Source organism: Lepus europaeus, chromosome 2 (genome assembly GCF_033115175.1).
Source record: "Lepus europaeus isolate LE1 chromosome 2, mLepTim1.pri, whole genome shotgun sequence".
Taxonomy (NCBI): Eukaryota; Metazoa; Chordata; class Mammalia; order Lagomorpha; family Leporidae; genus Lepus; species Lepus europaeus.
This window is the reverse complement of record NC_084828.1, coordinates 2,593,051-2,616,637: the sequence shown is the minus strand read 5'-3', so window position 1 is coordinate 2,616,637 and position 23,587 is coordinate 2,593,051. Positions and strand designations below refer to the sequence as shown.

General features: G+C 63.9%; 1 protein-coding gene across 1 annotated transcript; it reads left to right on the top strand.

Moving 5' to 3' along the window:
• Positions 1 to 16,291, top strand: RRP1B (ribosomal RNA processing 1B). The gene is made up of 15 exons (XM_062204620.1): positions 1 to 153; positions 4,806 to 4,888; positions 5,276 to 5,333; positions 5,625 to 5,710; positions 5,793 to 5,854; positions 5,942 to 6,071; positions 7,145 to 7,209; positions 7,565 to 7,710; positions 8,931 to 9,025; positions 9,899 to 9,996; positions 11,937 to 11,956; positions 13,238 to 13,848; positions 14,824 to 14,973; positions 15,614 to 15,677; positions 15,998 to 16,291. Exons 1-15 carry the CDS (start codon positions 24 to 26, stop codon positions 16,189 to 16,191), a joined length of 1,992 nt encoding a protein of 663 aa, XP_062060604.1. The 5' UTR covers positions 1 to 23; the 3' UTR covers positions 16,192 to 16,291.
• Positions 16,292 to 23,587: the final 7,296 nt, after the last annotated feature.

The window sequence follows — 23,587 nt, the reverse complement described above, 5'->3', positions numbered from 1 at the left end:
CCGGGGCTGCCCCAGTGGGCGCGATGGCTCCCGCCATGCAGCCGGCCGAGATCCAGTTTGCTCAGCGGCTGGCGTCCCACGAGAAGGGCATCCGGGAGCGCGCGGTGAAGAAGCTGCGCCAGTACCTCAGCGTGAAGACGCAGAGGGAGGCAGGTGGGCGGCCGCGCGGTCCGAGCCACATGGCGGCCGGGCCGGGGGGCGGGGGCGGGTCGGGGCTGGTCGGGCCGGGGCGGGGCCGGTGGGGGCCGGTGGGGGCCGAGGCGGGGGCCGGGGGGGGGCGGGGCCGGGGGGGGCTGGTCGGGCCGGGGCGGGGCCGGTGGGGGCCGAGGCTGGGGCCGGGGGCGGGGGCCGAGGCTGGGGCCGGGCTGGGGCCGGGCTGGGGCCGGGGCCGCCCACCCGGCGCGCACAGGGCCGGAGGAGCTGTTGCCCACGTGGTCGTGCGGCGACTGACACCACGAGTGCGCGGGGCCGTTTTCCAGTGGGGGGAAGCGGGGCCCCGGGGTCCCAGCGAGCGGGGAGGCCGAGGTGGGCTCGGCTGTGGCGGACCCCCGAGTCCGCGGCCACGTTCCGACACCTGCGGGTGCCCGGGGCGGCGGCGTGGTCCCGCCTGCCGTGCCTGTCACTCAGCGAAGTGAGCCCAGAGTGGGGGTGCTGCCCGCTGGGGTCCCCGCGGGGTCTGTCCCGGCCTCGTGGCCGCCCCGCCTGTGGCCCTGACTCAGCGTGGCGGTTTTCGCGCCGCGCCGCCGCCGCAGGCTCTCCGGACCCGGGGTTTGGATGAGCACAGCTGGGAGCTCCCTCGCGGGCCTTCCCCGCGGAGAGGAGCTGAGAGTCCTCTGCTCGGAACCTCCCGGGGCCTCTGTCCGCTCACTCACGGAGAACCAGGAGGCCGAGCCTGGTTTCGGCCAGCACAGGCTGGGTGCCTGCCCTGTCCCTCAGAGCTCGGTGGGGCGGGGGACGCGGATGCTTTGTTTTGGAGAGGAGGCGGCGTGAGTGGAGGACGGACGGGGCAGTGGGGGACGCCCACCTGTTGCCTTGTTCACGGCCCTTGGCCGGCAGAGGACCTGCCGCCCGGGACAGGTGACCGTCTCCTGGCGCTGCGTGGGGAGGCAGCGAGCTGGGCCTGTTCCTGTGTACTTCCTGTCCCCTGGAGACGGCGTGGTGCTGTGGCCCTCTCTGCCGAGAGAGCAGCTTCTCCCGCCCGCTGCGCTGCCCAGGCTGCTGCCCTTCCATGCAGACTCCCTCTGCCGCCATCGCCTGTGCCTCCCTGTGCAGAGCTCACGGCGCATCGGCTTGTCACGTGCCGCCGGCTCTTCCAGGAACCAGCTGGAGAAACATAAACACCGTGGGGTTTGCTTGGTTATCTTTGGGTTTTTTTACCTTTGATAGCGCGTGAGCTCCCGTCCACTCACGCACTCCTCAGGTGCCCAGCGTAGCCACAGCTGCTGGGTCAGGCCAAGGCTGGGAGCCGGGAACTCCACCCAGGTCTCCCACGTGGCTGAGCCATCGCCACTTCCTCCAGGCAGAGAGCCCAGGCGCTCTGGTGAGAAGGATGTGGGCATTCAGCCAGTGGCTTGTTTTTTTTTTAAGATTTGTTTATTATTTGAAAGTCAAGTTACACAGAGGTGGAGGCAGAGAGAGAGAGAGAGAGGTCTTCCAACCGCTGGTTCACTCCCCAAATGGCCAGAGCTGGGCCAGTCCAAAGCCAGGAGCCAGGAGCCTCTTCCAGGTCTCCCATGCAGGTGCAGGGGCCAAGCACTTGGGCCATCTTCCACTGCTTTCCCAGGCCACAGCAGAGAGCTGGATTGGAAGTGGAGTAGCCGGGACTCAAACTGGCACCCATATGGGATGCCAGCCGTGCAGGCGGCAGCTTTACCCACTACGCCACAGTGCTGGCCCCTCAGCCAGCATCTTAACCACCAGGCCAAACCCACCCCCCATGCCGTTCTTAGGTGAGAAAGGCCAGAATGCAGAATGTGGCCTAGCCTCACTGTTGCGCATTTTATTCACACGTGCTGGTCTGTAGTGCACCAGGAAGGCCCAAAAGGAAACAGTCGGGGGGGGGTAGGGGTGAGGAGAGCAAGGCGTGCTGGTGGCCGAGTGACTCTCCATGGTATTGCGTGGACGGTGCTCCCCACGCTGTTGCTAGCTAGTGAGACAGGACATCCGGGCCACACGAGTGTCGGGAAAAAGAAGCCCAGGTTCGTGCAGGTTCAGCCGATGGCACCGGGCCCAGCCTCTCACCGTCACAGACCCTGCTTCCTGGGCAGTGCGTTCTCAGACAGGCTCCCACGTGCAGGTGGCCGGGCAGCCGGCTGAGCGGTGGTCCTCGTGGTTTCTCTGCGGTGGGTCGTGTCCTGAGCCCACGTGCAGCCCACGTCCTCCCTACTGGATTCCTGTGGCACCCTCTGCGCACGTCTCTGACACCACGCCGCCGTCACTCCCCTTCGACAAGAGAAGGCCTTGCTGTCATGAAGCACTGTCTGTCCGTCTGTCCCATCCTCTCCTCGGGTGCAGACGGGCCTCCCTCGCTGTCTGGGGCCTCTGGCCTGCAGCTTGCGCATCTGAGCTGTGGCTGCACCCTGTGGGCTCACTGAAGGCAGTCCTCCACCCCTTCCTGTGAGCTGGATCTAGCACACTTCGGGGTGTTGCCTGTTCCTTTGTTTTGCTGGAATAGTTACCGGGTGCTGCTTTGTTCTTCCTCTGTGTGACCCCGCCACCTCCCAGCCCTCGCCTGGATCACTGGCTGACCGGGGCAGCGCGCCCCCCGCGAGTGCCGGGAGTGTGCCCCCCGCGAGTGCCGGGAGTGTGCCGGGGCCGGCTTCCTGACCGGGGCAGCGTGCCCCCGCGAGTGCCGGGAGTGTGCCCGGGGCCGGCTTTCTGACCAGGGCAGCGTGCCCCCCACGAGTGCCGGGAGTGTGCCCGGGGCCGGCTTTCTGACCGGGGCAGCGTGCCCCCCGCGAGTGCCGGGAGTGTGCCCGGGGCCGGCTTTCTGACCGGGGCAGCGTGCCCCCCGCGAGTGCCGGGAGTGTGCCGGGGCCGGCTTTCTGACCGGGGCCGGCTTCCTGACCGGGGCAGCGTGCCCCCGCGAGTGCCGGGAGTGTGCCTGCAACCATCTCACTTCTGGGGTTTTACTGCTCTGCCGTACTTGGTACCAAACGGCTGGCCTCCAGGCGTGACGCTCGGCACAGGATTCAAGAAACCCAACTGACAATTTTTTTTTTAAGATTTATTTTATGTATTTATCTGAAAGGCAGAGTTACAAAGAAGGGGGGAGAAACAGAGAGGTCTTCCATCCAGTGCTTCACTCCCCAAGTGGCCGGCATGGCTGGGGCTGGGCCCGACAAAGCCAGGAGCTCCATTTGGGTCTCCCATATGGGTGCAGGGGCCCAAGCGCTTGGGCTGTCTTCCCCTGGTTTCTCAGGCTCATTAGCAGGGAGCTGGATCAGAAGTGGAGCAACTGGGACTCAAACCAGTGCCCAAATGGGATGCTGGCACTCTAGGGGTGGCTTTACCCGCTACACCACAGCACCAGCCCACTCTGTGCAATTTTTTTTTTTGAAAGTCAGAGTTACACAGAGAGAAGAAAAGGCAGACACAGAGAGAGGTCTTCTGTCTGTTGGTTCACTCCCCAATTGGCTGCAATAGCCAGAGCTGCGCCAGTCCAGAGCCAGGAGCCTCCCCTGGGTCTCCCACGCGTGTGCAGGGACCTAAGCACTTGGCCATCTTCTTTTGCTTTCCCAGGCCATAGCAGGGAGCTGGATCAGAAGTGGAACAGCCGGGACTCAAGCCAGTTGCCAATATGGGACGCTGGCACTGCAGGCAGTGGCTTCACCCACTACGCCATACCGCCGGCCCCATCTGTGCAATCTTGGGAAACTAATGTTACCATAACTTCTGATAGCTTGGTTTTACGTGGGAAACTATCACAAAAGAATGGAAAAGTGTTGCAGTGAGAAAGGTCTTTGGTAACTTGGAAACCAGTAGCTGAAGCAGGATGAGCTGAAGTGGTGTCCGTCCGGCAGAAGGAATCTGTCTGTCGCTTGTTAGTTACCTTCTGCAGCACAGATCCTGTCTCCAAACACGCCCGTCTCATTCGGCTAGTTTACGCCTCTTACTCTCCCAGGGAGTTCTCTTGGTGACAGTAACAGGGCTGAGGGTGCCGTGTCACCCGATCCCGGGTCCCTGGGCGCCTGCGTTATCGCTTAGCTTCCTGTGTGTTTCCTGACCGCTGGGCCCGAGCCGCAGACTCATTGAGGCTGGTGGGTTGTGGCCGGGCGGAGCCCTGAAGTAACGAGGCAGACAGCAGGGGGACCGGCAAGCAGCCCATGGCGGAGCAGCCAGGCCACGCTTAGCCAGGCCGGCTCCTCGGCGCGGGTTCTGCGCAGCTCCTCAACTGCGTCCGTCGCCTGGGGTCTTTCCTGGTCCTGGGACCCTCGGGTCCCCAGTGCCGAGGCTTCTGCTGCTTCTGCCCGCTGGCTTCTGGCCCTTGGGAGTGGGCTTCGCGTGACGTGCGTGTGACCTGAGCAAATCCGGTCACTTCTTTGGGGTGTGCAAGCTGCCCAAGACCTGTGACGGGCGGTGCTGGCTCTTTGGGCCGCCGTTGGTTACAGCCGGGAGGGGAGTCGCTGGGAGAGGGGCACTGCTGGTGCAGGCGGTCGCCCGGAAGAGGACCCCCCAGCCCCCCGCAGCCTGCCCTGTGGCTGATGAGGCTGCTTCGTGGCGCCTGGGAAATGTGTGCAGGCAGAAGGTAGACCTCACTGCTCTTGTGTGGACTCAGGGGAGCCGTGGGCTGTTTTGCTCTCCAGGAGGCTTCAGCCAAGAAGAGCTGCTGAAGATCTGGAAGGGGCTGTTCTACTGCATGTGGGTGCAGGAGGAACCCCGGCTGCAGGTAGGCTGGCCGCCCCGGGTTGCGCCCAGGCCTTCCGCGGGGTGGGCAGACTCGGCCCAGCACACCCAGGCCCCGACTCCCAGAGGCCACGGGGCGCGCGGCCTCGGAGCACTGGCTCGGTTGTCTTCAGGTAAAACTGAGCTCCGAGAGATGACCGTTCGTTCCTGTCACAGCCTCAGAGGTGCCGGGGCAGGCTCACTGCTTGCCTGAAGTTTCCGCGTCACCCTCGGTCCGTCCTTTGACCTGCTAGCTGGAGCTGCTTCCTTAAGACGGGGGCGGCTCCTTTGGTGGCGCTCCGAGCCGCAGGCCTCCCGAGCAGGGGTGGCGGGGGCAGCACGCAGCCGCAACCCCGTGGTGACCCCGTGTGTCTTCCAACCCCCTTTGCAGGAGGAGCTAGCCGACTCTATTTCCCAGCTCGTCCACGTCGTCAACAACTCGGAGGCCCGTGAGTCCTGGCGCCTTCGGGTGCCTGCCGGGGAAACCGAGTCAGTGCGAAGCGCCATGAGCCCAGACGCCGGCGCGGTTAGAGGGTGGAGGAGGTGTCGTGTAGAGAAGCTACTTTGCAGTTTAGAAAGCGCACGTTTTGTGGCCGAGGTGCGTGTGCGGTCGCTCGCCAGGCGATGCCCAGCGTCAGACTCCAGGCCGAGCTTCCTCCAGGGGCCCCAGGGCGCTCAGGAGTGCGGGTTGGGGGCGGAGCAGCCCAGGGCGGTGCCCAGAGGACCCTGTGCCCCTGCAGAGCACCTGTTCATTGAGACCTTCTGGCGGACCATGAACCGGGAGTGGAAGGGGATAGACGGGCCGCGCCTGGACAAGTACTGCATGGTAAGAGCCGCGTGGCTCCGTCCCGGGAGATCCGTGAGCCTGCGGGCGGCCGCGCTCTGCTGACGCGCCCGTCTCTCCGCAGCTGGCCCGCCTGGTCCTGAGGCAGTCCTTGGAGGCTCTGAAGCGGAACGGCTGGGAGCCAAGGTCGGTGACCTGGCGGGGTGCCGGGTGCCCCCTGTGGGGCGAGCGCCGGGCGCGCCGTGTCTGACAGAAGTGCGTGTGCTTCCATAGTCGCGTGCAGCTGTTCCTGGACGGGCTGGTGCAGGAGGTCCTGCGCCCCGAGAGCCCGTCTCCTGACGCAGTGCGGGCCCACTTCATCGACATGTACCTGGCCGAGCTCTCCAGAGTGGGCGGGGGAGAGGTAAGGGCCCAGGCGGTGCCGGCGCTGTCCTTGGAACACTGTTGACACTGGCTGGTGCCAGTGACAGTAGCAGCATCAATTCAGCCCCCCTCTTTTTTAAGATTGATTTATTTGGAAGAGTTATAGCAAGAGGGGAAGAGACAGAGAGAAGGATCTTCCATCATCTGCTTCACTCCCCAAATGGCTGCAACAACCAGAGCTGGGCCGGGTAGGAGCCAGGAGCCAGGTCTCCCACGTGGGTGCAGGGGCCCAAGCACTTGGGCCATCTTCCACTGCTTTCCCAGGGGCATTAGCAGGGAGCTGGATCAGAAGTAGAGCAGCCGGGACTCGAACCGGCGCCCATGTGAGGTGCAGGTGCTGCAGGCGGTGACTTAGCTTGTTGCACCATAGCGCCAGCCCCTCAACCCCTCCTAACACGTTGTTCCCCGTCTGCTGCTGTCCTGAGCAGCCCATGGGACGTGCGGAGGTCTGTGCACTGAGACCGTCCTACTTACAGATGGAAATTACTTGCACAGCGTGTGGGGCCATCTGGCTTACAAAGCCAAATGGAGAGCAGCCTGCAGAGGCTGCTGAAGGATCCCATGATATGGAGAAATTAGAGACAGAAATCCCACCCGCTGGCTCACTCCCACAGCTGCCCTTCCTGGGGCTGGGCCAGGACCAAGCCAGCAGCCAGAAACCCGGTGCGGGTCCCCACACGGCGGCAAGGGCCTGCTGCTCGAGCCATCACTGCCGCCTCCCAGGGCCTGCGTTAGCGGGGGGGTGGGGTGGGGCCCAGGCGTTCCCGTATGGGACGTGGGACATGGGTGTCGCGACATCTGGCACCTTCACTGCCAGACCAGGTGCCCAACCCCTGTTAGTTTTTAACCAAAGGAAAATACGAATGCTGTGTCAGGAGCGGTCGCTTCATCCTGGGAGTGAGCCCCGCGGGGATTCCTGTGCACAGCCACGGCTCCGGGCTGGCTCGGGGCCCTGCTCCCCCGTCTGCCTCAGCCTCCGTGGGGGCGCCTGCGGGGGGGGGGGGGGGGGGGCTCTTTCTTTCTCATTTTTCCCGTTGTATTCCTGGTTGACAGCTTTTGGCGGATCAGAACCTGAAGTTCATCGACCCATTCTGCAGGATTGCTGCCAGGACCAAGGAGTGAGTGGCCCACGCTGGCTTCCCCGGCTTCTCGGGCGGGCGGGCTTGTTCCTGCCATGGAAGTAGCTCAGGGGCCAGGGCTGGGGAGCACAGCGCAGAGCACCCGAGTTTTCGTCCCAGCACCTGAACCGCGGGGAGTGGCGGGGAGGCCCCATCACACGCACTTGGGGGCTCCTCCCAGCCGTGCTGGTGGCGCGGGACTTGCGTTGGGGATCCGGGTGCCTGCCGACCAGCACCGGGCACACGGGGCCCTGGGCTGACGGCAGTTCTGTGGGGTGCTCCCTCTGTCCTCCCCGCCCCGTGCTAGGTGCACGCCCCCGTTTTAATCCCGTTCTCCACTGTGCTTTCCCCTCAGCCACACGCTGGTACAGACTATAGCTAGGGGTGTTTTTGAAGTCATTGTAGATCAGTCTCCCTTTGCACCTGAGAGTGGCGGGGACCTCTCTGAAGAAGAGACTCCTGGGAACAAGGAGGCGTGGACGGAAGCCGCCAGGAGACCAGGTACCAGGACTCCCGGACGGGCTGCCTGTCCCAGATGAACTCCCCACCAGACAAGCACTAGAACACGCTGCTGGCGTCTCGGGGCGCAGCTCTGCCTGGGACCCCGCCCAGAAACGGCAGGGCATCTGGAAGAGCCAGAGCCAGGCAGGGGGCTGTGCGGTCTTTGGGGGTCGCCATCGCCTCTGCCAGGGCTCTGGGGTTCCCTGGCTGCTCCGTGGTTCTGTTCAGTGTGGTGTGTCCCTCAGCCCACAGCCTCCTTCCGGCAAAACAGCAAAACTCCAGGCAGGGGTGGTTTGTGTTCTTTTGTTTGTTTGTTTTTTAAAGATTTTATTTTTATTTGAGACTTAGAGTTACAGACAGTGAGAGGGAGAGACAGAGAGAAAGGGCTTCCACTGGTTCACTCCCCAAATAGCCACAACAGCCGGAGTTGCACTGATCCGAAGCCAGGAGCTTCTTCCTGGTCTCCCGTGTGGGCACAGGGGCCCAAACACTTGGACCTCCTTCTACTGCTTTCCCAGGCCATAGCAGAGAGCTGGACTGGAAGTAGAGCAGCCGGGACTAGAACTGGCACCCATATGGGATGCTGGCACTGCAGGTGGAGGATTAACCTACTGCGCCACGGCGCTGGCCCCAAGGCTGGTTTGTTTTAAAGCTTTTTCACTTATCTCAAACGCTGAGTTGCAGAGAGAATGACAGAGACAGCATCTGCCATCCATTGAGTCACTCCCTAAGTGGCCAAAACTCCATCCGGGTCTCCCACGCGGCTGCAGGGGCCCAAACACTTGGGCCTTCTGCTGTTTCCCAGACGCATGGGCGGGAAGTGGAGCAGCCAGGACTCAAACCTGAGCTCAGGGATGCTGGGCAGGTAGCAGCTTAACCTGTGGTGCCACAGTGCGAGCCCCTTGGGTTTGGTTTGGTTCTCAAACCTTTATTCAGGTGAGTCTGGAAACGTGGAGGAGCAGGTGCAAGGCAGTGTGGCGGAAGTGCTGTGGCTGGGGGAAGGTTAGCACCCACTCCTGTGGATTTTCACTGTGGCTCTGGGCCTCCCCGTGCCCCTGCACGGCCCCCCAGGAAACATGGAATCCCATGTGTCCGTGACGTGTCCTGGGAGAAAAGCAACATGCTTGCCTTTGAGAGGCGGTCTTTGCCCTGAGCCACGTGGCTGCCGGCGGCTCCGTGGGCTGCACTTGGTGCATTGGGGGTGTCGTCTTTTTTCCTAGCACTGGGCAAATGCCACTCGAGGAGAGATGGAACCTGTGACCAGAGAGAGAGTGACACCCGTGGGGCCCTGGAGGACGCTGGGCCTCCTCTCCAGGTGGGTGGCAGGTGTTGCTGTCCATACAGTACGGATTCCTGGGTGGGGGCCTGGCTGCGGAATTAGGGTCCAAGCTAGGGAAGCCGCAAGGCCTGCTGTGTAAGTCCTGTTGATCCATCTGCCACTGATGTCGTCTTCCACAGACCAAACTTACTGGAGACCAAGAAACCAAAGTCTAATGGAATTTTGAAGCATAAAATGAGTCCTCGTGGCCGGCGCCGCGGCTCACTAGGCTAATCCTCCGCCTTGCGGCGCCGGCACGCCGGGTTCTAGTCCCGGTCGGGGCCGGATTCTGTCCCGGATGCCCCTCTTCCAGGCCAGCTCTCTGCTGTGGCCAGGGAGTGCAGTGGAGGATGGCCCAAGTCCTTGGGCCCTGCACCCCATGGGAGACCAGGAGAAGCACCTGGCTCCTGCCATCAGATCAGCGCGGTGCGCTGGCCGCAGCGCGCCTACCGTAGCGGCCATTGGAGGGTGAACCAACGGCAAAAGGAAGACCTTTCTCTCTGTCTCTCACTGTCCACTCTGCCTGTCAAAAAAATTTTTAAAAAAATTAAAAAAAAAAAAAAATGAGTCCTCGTCTTCAGTAGCTGCAGAGCCAGCTCCGGTTCCGTGTCACCAAGTAGTGACTGACAACCTAGGCTCAACACAGAAAGTGGCTCACCCCGGGCTTCGGTTTTGCATGTCCCGCCACAGCTTGGGAAAAGGAGGACCCCTCTCCTGGCATCCCCGGGAGTCCGGGTGACTCGACTTCACCCGTGCCTGCGGGGACCGTCCTGGGGGGGACGCGGCCCCGTGCCCCCTGAGCGGCACGCCCCGAGCTGCCGGGAGTGTGGTGCAGCCCCAGGCTCACGCGCGGTTTCTCTTGTCACACAGTTTGACTACAAGGCTGTCGCTGATCGGCTGCTGGAAATGACCAACAAGAAAAACACCCCGCCCTTCAACAGGAAGCACCTCTGCAAGCTCATCAGGAAGTGGGTGCCTGGCGGGGGGGGCAGGAAGTGGGTGCCTGGCGAGAGGGGGGGACAGGAAGTGGGTGCCTGGCGAGGGGGCGGGGACGGGAAGTGGGTGCCAGGCGAGGGTGCAGGGGACTGAGATGCTCAGGGAGGCAGACCCCGCCCCCAGACCCCAAGTCCCTTTCTCCCTGTGCGGCCATGCTTGTCTCAGCCGTTTCCGGTGCTGTGAAGTTTCAAACCTATTGACGTCTAAAATTGGTGGGTCGAGCAGTTGCCACATCCGGCTGCTGTGTGGGGTCCTCTCGTGTGCTCTCAAGACAGGCAGGGCTCGGTTACGATCCATGTCTCACGCCGGAAGTGTTCTGTGACCCAGCAGTGAGTGTGGGGGCCGTGGCCCCTGCATTTTGTGATTCATGGGTGATTAATCATAGTCTCCCCGTGCCGGCCACCTGACGTGTTTTAGTCTATTTCATAAGACAGGCGTCTGCTTAGCAGCTCCGGTGCCCTGGGTCCGTGTCGGAGAGCCTGGAGTTAGCACCCGACTCCACTTCCTGCTCCTGCACGCGCCAGGAGCAGCAGTGCCGGTGCAGGTGGTTGGCCCCCGCCAGCCATGTGCGACGCCTGGACTGAATTCCTGCCCCTCCAGCCACTGTTGCGGACATTCAGGGACTAAGTCAGCTCATGAGGGCTTCGCTCTGCCCTCTGTCTCCCTGCCTCACGGAGACAGTGTTTGCTGCTAAGAAAAGAAACCCCAAAGGGCCAGCGCAGTGGCCTAGCAGGCAAAACCATCACCTGCAGTGCCGGCATCCCCTATAGGCGCCGGTTCTAGTCCCGGCTGTTCCGCTTCTGATCCAGCTCTCTGCTGTGGCCTGGGAAAGCAGTAGAGGATGGCCCCAGTGCCTGGGCCCTGCACCCATATGGGAGACCTGGGAGAAGCTCCTGGCTCCTGGCTTCAGATCAGTGCAGCTCCAGCCATTGTGGTCATCTGGGGAGTGAACCAGTAGAGGGAAAACCTCTCTCTCTCTCTCTTTCTCTCTCCCTCTCTCTCTCTCTCTCTCTCCCCCTTCCTCTCTGCTCTCTGACTTTCAAGTAAATCTTTTTTAAAAATAAGCAACACCCGAGGGTAGCTCCTGTGCCTTTCCACATTCTCCCCAGTGGTGTCCTCGGGTGCTGGGGCCGTCGTCCACGCACCCCCGCGCCCACGCAGCCCCTGGACACCGCCTCTTGTCCGGGTGCCGCAGAAGGTTGAAGGGAAGCGCGGAGGCCTAAGCCAGCACTGCCTTCAGAGACAGGGAAGAGGAAAACCAAGCGACCTGGCTGCCAGCCCACGTCCCCACCTTCCTCAGGGAGCGCCCCAGCCAGCTCCGGGAAGGAAAACACCCAGGCATTGCCGGTGTGTTTGGGGTTTGCTTTTCTGTTAAGATTGATTTATGCGTTTATTTGAAAGCCAGAGTGACAGAGAAAGAGGAGACAGAGATGGATCCTCCGTGCGCTGGTTCCCCCAGAAGCCCTGGAGCCAGGCGCGCCATCTGGGTCTCCCACGTGGTGGCAGGGGCTGGAAGGCGCCGGTCGGAGAGGAGCCACCAGGGTCCAAGCCAGCACCTGAGCAGAGCTCGACCCACGGCTCCGCGATGCCCACCCCACGGTGTTTCTGAGTCCAGTACAAAGCGAGACTTTTTCTTCTTTTCTCATTTAGTTATTTCATTTAAGAGGTAGGCAGGAAGAGCTCCCACTGGCCAGCGTACTCCCCAAACTTCTGCAGTGGCCGGCGCTGGGCCAGGCCAGGAGGCAGGACTCAGCGCGGGTCCCCACCCAGTGGCAGGAGCCCGTGACTTGAGCCATCACCCCGTCCCCAGGGCCTGTGCAGGCAGGAGCCGAGCCGTGAACCAGGCCCCTGAAGCAGGACACGGCTGTCCCAGCGCTGGGCTAAGTGCCTGCTCTCTCACTTTCCGTTTCAGGTTCCGAGACCTCTCTGAAGGTGAGTCGGAGGCCGTGGCCCGTGTGCTCTGACGTGAGTGTGGCCCCAGCTGGGGCACTGCGGTATCGGAGGAGGTGGGGAAGCGTGTGTCCCGTGGTGCGGCCCGGCCGCCTCCCCTCACTGGGCCCGCCCACAAAGGCGAGGCGGGGGGCTGCCCTCGCGCGTGGGCACTGTGGGTTTGGGTCATTGCGTTTGCCGCATGGGAAGATCCCAGGTCGATCCTGAAGAAGCAGCAGCCGCTGACCCCAGGGTCCCTCCGCGGCTCTCGGGGTCGGTTGTCCCTTGGGGAAAAGGCCGTGGCCCATGTTGCACTTGAGCGAGTCCGTGAGCTCGCTCTCCTGGGACCGGGGTACGTGGAATCAGGAAGAGCCCCAGGGCTGAGCAGCAGCATGTGTGCCCCTGCCCTCCCTTGGAACGGCACTGGTGAGGCAGAAGTCAGGAGTCAAACCCAGCCGCGGGGTCGCTTCGTGTCCAGTGGGAAATGTGTCTGCTGATGGAGATGAGCGGATCCTCAGCCAAGGACAGCTTAAGAGAAAAGGAGATAAACCTCCGGAGAGGCTGCGGGGCTCGGGGCGGGCGGGAGCGGGCGTGGCTCTGCCCTGGGTGGCTCTGGGCGCCCGTGGGCGTCACCGCACAGCACACAGCTGGGGGGAGTGCAAGGCTGAGGTCTCCCCAGCGCTGGCAGAGGTGGGGTGCAGGCCTGGTGGCACACGCCACCCTCTGAGGCAGGCTTCTACCGCGTGGCCCTCAAGTAACAGGTCTGGGGAGGTTTCTGTTTGCGTTGAAGTGGACAGTGGGGGCTTCTGGGCACAGCTAGGAATGGAGGAACTGGGGCTACTGGTGGAGTCAGGGAGGCACCAAGAGCTCCCAGGAGTCCACCTTCCCCATGGGGGACTCCAGGGAGCCTGGCCTTGGTCCCCAGCCAGGCTGTGTGGCACGCTGGCCTGGGGGTACTTCTTTCTTTTTTTTTTTTTTTTTTTTTTGACAGGCAGAGTGGACAGTAGAGGGAGACAGAGAGAAAGGTCTTCCTTTTTGCCATTGGTTCACCCTCCAATGGCCGCCGCGGTCTCCCATGGGGTGCAGGGCCCAAGCACTTGGGCCATCCTCCACTGCACTCCCGGGCCACAGCAGAGAGCTGGCCTGGAAGAGGGGCAGCCGGGACAGGATCGGTGCCCCGACCGGGACTAGAACCCGGTGTGCCGGTGCCGCAAGGCGGAGGATTAGCCTGTTAAGCCACGGCGCCGGCCCTGGGGGTACTTCTTGACGAGCGTGTGTGTTTAGGGACTGGAGTCGTGGCTGTGGAAGAGGACGGTGGAGGCGGCGTTCCCGAGAGCAGACGCAAGAGGAAGAACCCCCTCCCGCCTCAAGCGTCCGGTGCTGAGGCTGCGGCTGTGTCCCTGCGGCAGAACGGGGCCCAGGCCGCGGCAGAGGCCACGGCGAGCAGCCCTGGGGAGGAGAGTGGCTCAGAGCATCTCCCTGTCACCCCCTCCCCCAGCAAGAGGAAGCGGCTGAAGAAGAGGAGCCTGCAGGCTCAACGAGAGGCCCGGGCGTCGGCGTCACCGCTGCCGGCCTCGGCCCAGAGTGGCCCGGGCGCCACCAGAGGCTCCCCGGCAGGCAGAGCCCAGGCCCTGAAAAGGAAGCGGAGACTCGGGGCGGTGCTGGTCAAGGGCAGCAGCCTGCTCACGCTGGCCTGGCCTGCAGCAAGCCCCGCGGAGGCGGGGGCTGACCAGGCTGCCCTCCCCCGGCGTGAGAAGTCGCAGAGCAATAAGTCTGGGCCCGGCGGCCTCGACGTGCCCGGCCTGGCCCGGCAGAAGAGCGCCATCTTGAAGAAGCGGAGGAAGATGAGGGCGGCGGAGCTGCTGGGGCCCGAAGTCAGGCCAACCCCGGCTCTGGTAAGGTGGGCAGGCCAGCCAGACACGGGGTTTGTCGCAGCCGCTGCCTGCCAGGAGGTGACGGGCGGCAGGCCTTGTGGCCAAGCACTTTCACGCTCAGGAAGGGGTCGCCGCTGAGCTGGGCGAGCCCTGCGTGCAGGCTGACGGCCCCCTCTGGTGCTGGTGCGGGAGGGAGCCCCCCGCTTGTGCTGGGTTCTGCGGAGCCGGGCAGGGACAGGCACTGGCCGTGCCCTCCACACCATGGCCTGCAGGTGGAGCGACCCCAGGGCCGCCGAGCCAGGTCAGCTCCTCGGGACCCTCGTCCAGCACCAGTGCTCTCACACAGCTCCGTGGTGGCCGTGACCGTGGGCCCAGCACTGAGTGGGGAGTGGGTGACAGTGTGGTCCTTAGGAAATGGGGCGGGGAAGGCAGAGGAAGACGGATGTATACTGAGACCTTACCCCTCCATCTCCCTGCACGGGGCCTCCCCGGGTACCCCCGTGTCGTGGGCCCTGGACGATGGAGCAGGCACTTCCTCCCAGCAGGAGCTTCCTGTCCCTAATGGCTGCTGGCAGCAGGGAGTGGCACCAGGCCCCGGGGTTGCCCTTCCCCGGGCGCAGGCACACCGGGAACCTGCTGAAACCACCCACGCGGCGCTGGCTGCGCAGCCTCTTAGCACCCCGGGTCCAGAACCACTGCGGGTACCCCGCACCTGCCTGTGAGGGCCCCACTGGCCAGTGGGGACTGGGATGGGCAGATGGGCCTTGGAAAACAGAAGAGTTGTGCACACAAGGCCTGCGTCAGGGAGGAGGAGGGTGGGTCCCCGGACGATTGACCGGCCCTGTGGGTGCGTCGTGAGTGAGGCTCTGACAGACCAGAGCCTGGGGCCACTCTGCGGCTGCGCAGGGCGCTGTCCCGGTTTCACTTCCTGTGCACGGCCTGGCAGGAGGTCCAGCGATGCCATCCTTGCCTGTGCCTCTCGCCCCACGCCCCTAGGGAAGCCGTGGGCCCCTCAGCCCCGTGAAGAAGCTGCTGAGGACCGAGAACGACTTTGTGAAGTTCGACACGTCCCTCTCGCCGAAGCCCCTGTTCTTCAGGAGAGCAAAGAGCAGCCCCACGACCTGCTCGCCATGTCCTGCCGTCCAGGTACGGCCCGGGACCATCGGAGCCCTGCACGCGGGCCCCGGCTTCCGCCTGAGACAGATGCCCGTTCCAGGGCCCGGGCTGCTTCTGGAGTGGTCAGCCGCCCGGTGCCGTGGGGCGCCACCGTGTAGCCACTCAGCCCGTCCTGCCTCAGCCCCAGGGCTCGCACTGGCAGGGCCTGCTCGCTGCCGCGCGTCTGCCGTCATGGCACAGGTAGAGAACTGGGAGTGCGGCTGCACCAGAGGCCCAGGGTGCTGTGACGCCCAGGGGACCCACTTCTAGGCGCATCGCTCAGATAGCCCAGTCTTGCACGTGAACAGCAGGCAGTTTCACACCTGTTGCCCCCTGAAGTTCACGTCCACCAGAGGTGTGGGCTAGGCAGCACCGTGCAGCCTGCAGGTTGAAGTGGGGACCCTGGTCATGGTCGGTGCCGAGCGTCTCCCGTCGGCCAGGCTGTCATCGACGTCCCGGCTGGGGTTTGCTTCCTTCAGAACACGCTGGGTGGCCTGCGCAGCCCCACAGACCCAAGCGCTGGGACGTGTAGTCGAGGCTGCACCGTGTGCCGGGGCCTCCCTGCTGGGCAGGGTCTCCAGCGAGAGCCGGCAGCCCGGTCAGCGTCGCCCCTCGTGCTTTTCTTCCCCAGCTGGACAGGACGCCGGCCAGCGCCAAGAAGGTCACCTTCGGGCTGAGCAGAAACACAACCGCAGGCGAGTCGGGGAGGCTGCGAGCCGGGTGGGCGTGGGCTCAGGAGCCGTCCCGGGGGCCCGTGGGGGCGGGCTTCCCGAGAGCCGCTTTCCCAGGCAGCGCCCCCAAAGAGGCCCCCAGAACCAGCAGCCCCCAGCCCAGCTGCCTCTCTGCTAAAGCTCGGGCCTGTGCGTGGTGTGGAGAGCAGAGGCCTGCCGGGCCCTCTCCGCCTCCTGCAGCACTGGGGACAGGCTCCGCCTGTGGCCCTGGCCCGGCAAGCTGGGGGCCTGGGGGCTGCGGCCCGGGGTCGTCCCCTCACCTCGGGCCTTCCGTTCCCTTGCAGAGTTCAAGAAGACGGACAAGAGCATCTTAGTCAGTCCCACGGGCCCCTCCCGCGTGGCCTTCAACCCTGAGCAGAGACCCCTCCACGGAGTGCTGAAGACCCCCACGAGCTCGCCGGCCAGCACCCCCCCAGTGGCCAAGAAGCCGCTGGCTGCCACCCCAAAGAAGAGGCCGACGGCCATGGATTTCTTCTGAGGCGCGGGGGCCCCTTTTGGAAGACTGCGTTTGTACAGAGTATTCTATAAATTATAACTTTGTAAACGCCCGGCCTTTTCTATTAAAATTCCCGTGTGCGCGGGGTTCTGAAAGTCGGCTGCTTCCTCGCCAGGCTGGGGGAGCCCCCAGGGCTCTGGGCAGCTCTGAGCTGGCGCGGAGCCGACGTTGGCGCAGGTCAGATGGCCGGCGTCTCCCCACCAGGCAGCCGAGGACCACAGCCCCCACCGAGCCCCGCGTGTTCTTACGTGGAGCACGCTCCTCACCCAGGCCCAGTGCTTCCGGTCCTCTCCGCGCAGATGTGTGTGACGAGGGCCCAGGCGGCTGTGTCCCCAAAAGCAGCGTCCCTGTCTCGGGGTGACCCCTGCTGAGGGGCAGTGTCGGCGTCTGGACCCAGGCTCTGCGAAAAGCAGGAAGTGGGCACTGAGGCAGCTGCCTGTGTCTGCACGGTTGCCCTGGCGAGAGCCGCGGTTTTTATGTGGTCTTTGGGGTGTGCGACAGAGCTGGGGCGGGGACACGGGTGAGGGGGTCTTCGGGGTGTGCGACAGAGCTGGGGCGGGGACACGGGTGAGGGGGTCTTCGGGGTGTGCGACAGAGCTGGGGCGGGGACACGGGTGAGGGGGTCCTCAGTGTCCAACAGCTGGGGCGGGGACACGGGTGAGGGGGTCCTCAGTGTCCAACAGCTGGGGTGGGGACACGGGTGAGGGGGTCCTCAGGGTGTCCAGCAGAGCTGGGGCGGGAACACGGGTGAGGGGGTCCTCAGTGTCCAACAGAGCTGGGGCAGGGACACGGGTGAGGGGGTCCTCAGGGTGTCCAGCAGAGCTGGGGTGGGGGCCCAAAGGTGAGGGGAGGTCCTCGGGGTATGTATACAGGGCTGGGGCAGGGGGCCCAGAGGTGGCAAGGAGGTCCTCAGGGTGTCCAACAGAGCTGGGGCGGGGACACGGGTGAGGGGGTCCTCAGGGTGTCCAGCAGAGCTGGGGTGGGGGCCCAGGGTTGAGAGGAGGTCCTCGGGGTGTGTATACAGGGCTGGGGGGGCCCAGGGTGAGGGAGGTCACGGGGTGTGTATACAGGGCAGGGGGGCCCAGGGTGAGGGAGGTCCTCGGGGTGTGTATACAGGGCTGGGGGGGCCCGGGGTGACAGGGCGGTCTTCGGGGTATTCACACAGGGCAGGGGCTAGAGGAAGTTGCAGTGTGCCGGTGTCGCCATCCACCCTCTTGCTGTGCTCGCTAAAGGAAGCCCCCGTCGGCCTGAGGTTCTGAACCCAGCGGCCGCTGAGGGCGCCCGAGGCCGAACTCCCCAGCTCGCAGGCTGTGAGCTGTGCAGATCCACAGTGCTCAGAGCCCAGGCTGTCCAACAGCCAGGCCGGTTCCCTGGTCAGCCAGAATGCCAGCAGCCCGGAGACCTCACAGGCGCTGGGGGAGCCCAGGACGGCTAAGAGCTGGCTCCGAGGCCTTCAACACTGGCATCCCATGTGGGCGCCAGTCCTGGCTGCTCCACTTCCGATCCAGCTCCCTGCTAATACACTTGGGAAAGTACTGGGAGATGGCCCACGTCCTTGGACCTGCACTCATGTGGAGACCCAGAGGAAGTTTCAGGCTCCTGGCTTCGGCCTGGCCCAGCCCTGGTCATTGTGGCCATTTGGGGAGTGAACCAGTGGATGGAAGATTTCGCTCTGTCTCTCCTCTCTGTAAACTCTGCCTTTTCAAATAAATCGGGACCGGCACTGTGGCGTAGCGGACTAAGCCTCTGCCTGCAGTGCCAGCATCCCATATGGGCACTGGTTCGAGTCCTGGCTGCTCCACTTCCCATCCAGCTCTCTGCTATGGCCTGGGAAAGCAGTGGACGATGGCCCAAGTGCTTGGGCCCCTGAACCCACATGGGAGACCAGGAAGAAGCTCCTGGCTCCTGGCTTCGGAGAGGCTCAGCTCCTGCTATTGTAGCCATCTGGGGAGTGAACCAGCAGAAAGAAGACCTCTCTCTGCCTCTCTGTAACTGCCTTTCAAATAAATAAGTATTTAATTTTTTTATTTGAAAGAGTCACAGGCCGGCGCCATGGCTCACTTGGCTAATCCTCCGCCTGCGGTGCTGGCATCCCAGGTTCTAGTCCCGGTTGGGGTGCCGGGTTCTAGTCCCAGCTGCTCCTCTTCCAGTCCAGCTCTCTGCTATGGCCCGGGAGGGCAGTGGAGGATGGCCCAAGTGCTTGGGCCCTGCACCCGCATGGGAGACCAGGAGAAGCACCTGGCTCCTGGCTTCGGATCAGTGCAGCGCCGGCCATAGCGGCCATTAGGGGGTGAACCAACAGAGGGAAGACCTTTCTCTCTCTCTCACTGTCTACAACTCTACCTAATAAAAAAAAGAGAGGCCGGTGCCACGGCTCACTAGGCTAATCCTCCACCTTGCGGCGCCAGCACACCGGGTTCTAGTCCCGGTCGGGGCACCGATCCTGTCCCGGTTGCCCCTCTTCCAGGCCAGCTCTCTGCTGTGGCCAGGGAGTGCAGTGGAGGATGGCCCAAGTGCTTGGGCCCTGCACCCCATGGGAGACCAGGAGAAGCACCTGGCTCCTGCCATTGGAACCGCGCAGTGCGCCGGCCGCAGCGCGCCTACCGCAGCGGCCATTGGAGGGTGAACCAACGGCAAAAAGGAAGACCTTTCTCTCTGTCTCTCACTGTCCACTCTGCCTGTCCAAAAATAAATAAATAAAAATAAAAATAAAATAAAAAAAAGAGGTCTTCCATCCACTGGTTCACAATAGCTGGGGGCCGGGCCAGCCTGGAGCAGGAGCCTGGAGTTCCACCCTGAGCACTTGGGCGGTGTTACACTGCTTTCCCAGGTCATTCGCAGGGAGTCCGAGCAGCCGGAAATGGAACTGGTGCTCATGGGATGCTGGTGCTGCAGGCCGCGGCTTAACCTGCTGGACCTCAACACCGGCCACACCGCCCCGGTGGTTGGACAGGGCTCAGACTCGGCACACAGCTGACTGCAGCCCCCGGGGTGGGAGAGGGAGAAGTGGGGGGTGGGCTTCTCCTAGGGAGCCTCCCTGTCAGCCACACCACGTCGGGAGGTCCTGTGCCTCCTCCTCACAGTGTCTCAGACACAGCAGGGAGGCAGGCCCGCTCCTTGCCCAGGCCTTGGCTCACAAGCACCCTGTTGGCCCCTGCTGGTTGCCATGGCAACTCCAACCTCACTTCACCAGCTTCTCCTGGAAACTGATGGGGGGGGGGGGCGCGGTCTTTAGCTCTCAAACAGTGCGATTCTCAGCGCAGCCTCAGGACCCGAATCCAGGGCCACAGGTGCTGCCTTCCCCCAGGCCTGCGTCCCTGCACACCCCAAGAAGGCCTGGTCCCAGGGACGGTGGGGACAGGCTGACCCCGACGAGGCCCTGCCGCTGCATCTCCCAGCCGGGGCTCGGAGCCCCAGGTCGCACGGGGTTAGCACAGCGGGGACACAGCCCTGCCGGGGCTGCAGGCAGGACCAGCCCAGAGTCACATTTCCATCAGTGACGCACACAAGCCAACCCAAGTTTTGTTTAAAAACAACACTGAAGGCACAAAAGCATTTGGACTTGGCCTTGTTTTCTGAGCCTACAGACCCTGGAACCAGGACACCGCATTCCTGGGGAGAGAGGGTGTGTGGGAGGGGTCGCCCCCGCCAGGGCCGGCGGCAGCCAGCTCTGGACAAGCTGTGCCCCACGCCCTGCTGTGTGCCTGGCCAGGGCCAGCACCAGGATGTAACCGGGACAGACCAGGCTCCAGGGAGCGGAGGCACAGGGACGTGGAGGTAGGCAAACCTGCAGCACCACGTGAGCCACAAGTACCAGCTACGGCCGCAGCTCGATTTCCTACTAGATGCACTTCAGTACAGGAAAGGGGATCCAGTGGTCAGCCTGGCATCAGGACGCCCAGGTCCCCGTCAGCACCTGGCTCCCGCTCCCAGGGAGGCGGCAGGTGCAGGTTCCAGCCGGCCTGCTGCCCTCTGGGAGACTTGCAGATCAGTGATGTTGCAGGCATTTGGGGAGTGAGCCATGAATGGAAGCACTCTCTCCCTCTTCTCTCTGCCTCCCAAATAATACAAAAAACAAAAAACTGGTGAAACCAATTATATTAATACATTTAGGGGTTGGCACTGCTGTGTATAGGAAAGCAGTGGAAGACGGCCCTAGTCCTCGGGCCCCTGCACCCGCGTGGGAGACCGGGAAGAAGCTCCTGGCTCCTGGCTCCCGCCTGGCTCAGCCCTGGTCATGGGGGCCACTTGGGGAGCGAACCAGTAGATGGACGACTTCTCTCTCTTTCTCTCCCTCCCTAACTCTGACCTTCAAATAAGAAAATAACTCTTTAAAAGATGACAATAATGATGTGCTTAATTTATCCCAAAAACCGCCCGGGGACTTTGCCGGCTTTGTTCTGTAGCTGCCGCCCCGCCACCCAGCTCCAGGTGGGGCCAGGCCCGGAGAGGAGCAGGAGCAGTCGGGGTGGGGCCCGGGCCGAGGGAGCCCCCGGGGGCAGAGGCTCGTGGGAAGAGAGTAGGGGACATCAGGGTCCCAGCTTCGTCCTGGGGGACCTGAGGAGTGGTCCAGGGGAGGAAGCGGTGGGTCATTGGCTGGAGGGCCGGCTTGGCTTGAGGCTGCGCCCCCCGCAACTCAGCAGCCTCCCCGCCCCCCCCGGGTGCGTGGACAGCCCCCTGCTGCCCCCAGCCGGGCCGCGACCCCAGAACTGGGGAGCGGGCGGCAGGCGGGCTCCCGCCTCACAGCCCACGGGGGAACAGGCCCGGCGGTGGGGGAGGGCGGCGGGGGCGGCCGGAGGGGTCGCGGGGCTGAGACCCGGCCCAGGCCTCCTCGCAGCGCTCGGAGGCCGCCACACCCAGCCCCCGCCCACCGCCCGCCAGGTTTGCCGGAGAAAATGCGGCGGTCCCGCGTGGCCCAGCCTGCGGGGAACGCGGAGCGGGAGGGGCCGCCGTTCCCGGGGAGCCCCGGGGGCCGGGAGGGGGGGCGCGGAGGTTGAGGCAGCGGGGAATGGGAACGGGTAGTGCAGAGCTCCCCCTACAGACGGCCCAGCGCCCCCACAGACGGCCCAGCGCCCCCACAGACGGAGCCGGCGCCCTGGCCCTGCGCACGGAGCCCGCGGCGGGGGCCCCACAGATGGAGCCCGCCCCCATGACCCCCACAGATGGAGCCCGCAGCCCAGGACCCCACAGACGGAGCCCGCGCCCCACAGATGGCCCAGCGCCCCCACAGACAGAGCCTGCCCCTGATGTCCCCCACAGACGGAGCCCACGGCCCGGGACCCCACAGACGGAGCCCGCGGCCCAGGACCCCACAGATGGCTCAGCACCCCACAGACAGAGCCCGCACCCTGCACACGGAGTCCGCGGCCTGGGACCCCACAGACAGAGCCCACCCCCGACGCCCCCCACAGACGGAGCCCAAGCCCCACAGACAGAGCCCGTAGCTCGGGACCCCACAGACGGAGCCTGCGGCCCGGGGCCCACAGATGGCCCAGCGCCCCACAGACAGAGCCCGCACCCTGCACACGGAGCCCGCGGCCCAGGACCCCACAGACAGAGCCCACCCCCGACGCCCCCCACAGACGGAGCCCGTGCCCCACAGACGGCCCAGCACTCCCCACAGACGGAGCCCTTCCCCGACGCCCCCTACAGACGGAGCCGGCGCCCTGCACACGGAGCCCAGGACCCCACAGACGGAGCCTTTGCCTTCAGAACCTCTGGCCGCCGCCCTCTGAACCACACAGCTGCCCAGACCAGCCACCCACTGCTCCGGGACACGCGCTTCGGGGCTGCTGGACCCGTGGCTGAAGCCCAGCGCCCATGGTGGCCGTGTCCGGAGGGGCCTTTGGGAGGGGTCTTCGTGGGAGGCACCCCGTGGAAGGGGCAAAATGGCAGCCCTGAGCGCTTTCCAGCCACCAGCACCAAGAGAGTCCTCTCGGCACCTGGCAAGGGCCCGCGTCTGCTTTGTCCACGGCTGCATCCTCGCGCGGGGAGGAGGGGTCGCTCCGGAGCCGGGACACTGTGCCCCCTCCCACCCTCGCCGCACGGTGAGCACTGGACAAGGGCCGCAAACCTGGGACGCAGGGGTGATGTGAGCCGGGCAGCCGTGAGCGCGTCCCAGGGCCCAGGCTGCACGCACAGCGGCCGGGCGCAGGTGCTGGCCGTGAGGGGTCCAGGCACCTGTGCCGTCTTCCGCCACTTTCCCAGGTGCATTCACGGGGGGCTGGATGGGAAGTGGAGCAGCCGGGACTGGAACCATCGCTCCCAGGGTATGCCGGCGTGGCAGGACGTGGCTTAGCTCACGGGGCCCCAAGCCATCCGAGTTTCCCATTATTCATACCTCACGTTTGTTAGAGTCAGCACAGGGCTGGTGCCTTGTTAGCTCAGCCCACTGTTAGCGCCACCCTGTGGCCCAGTCTCAGAGCCCGGGCACTTGCCACCTGCTGTCCGCGGACTGTTCCCGCCACACAACAGCTTCCATTGTCCTGGAAGTCCCACATGCCTGCCGTACCCACCTCTCCCCCGCCTGCACCCTTGGCAGCCTCGGATGTTTCTATGGGCTCTGTGGTTTGACTTTTCCAGAATGTCACGTTGCTGGAATCACCCAGTACGAAAGCTTTTCAGACTGGCTCTTTTATTTTTATTTATTTATTTATTTAAGAGCAAGTTACAGACAGAGAGAAGGAGAGACAGAGACAGAGAGAGAGACAGAGAGCTCTTCCATCCACTGGTTCACTCCCCAGATGGCAACAACAGCAAAGCTGGGCTGATCCGAAGCCCGGAGCCAGGAGCTTCTTCCGGGTCTCCCACGTGGGTTCAGGGGCCCAAGGACTTAAACCATCTTCCTCTGCTTTCCCAGGTTCATTAGCAGGGAGCTGGATCGGAACAGGAGCAGCCCAGACTCAAACTGGAGCCAGTACAGGATGTGGGTGCCCAGCGCCGGCCCCCTAGACTGGCTGCTTTATCTCAGTAATACGCACTAACATGTCTCTGTATCTTCTTGGCTTGACAGCTCATTTCAACTCTTTTTAAAGAATTATCATTTATTTGGAAGGCAGAGTGACAGTGGGGCAGGGTGGGGAGAGAGAGAGAAAGAGAGAAATCTTCATCCACTGGTTCACTCCCCAAATGCCCAAAATAGTCAAGGCTGGGCCAGGCAAATCTAGGACCCAGGAATTCCATCCGGGGCTGCCCCATGGGTGCAGGGGCCCAAGCACTTGGCCCATCTCCCACTGCCTCCCCAGGTGCATTACCCGGGAGCTGGATGGGAACTGGAGCGACTGGGACTCAAACCATACAGGATGGTGGCATCATGGGTGGTGGCTTAACCCGCTGTGCCACAACACCGGCCCAAGAGCAGATTCAATTGGGTAAGAAG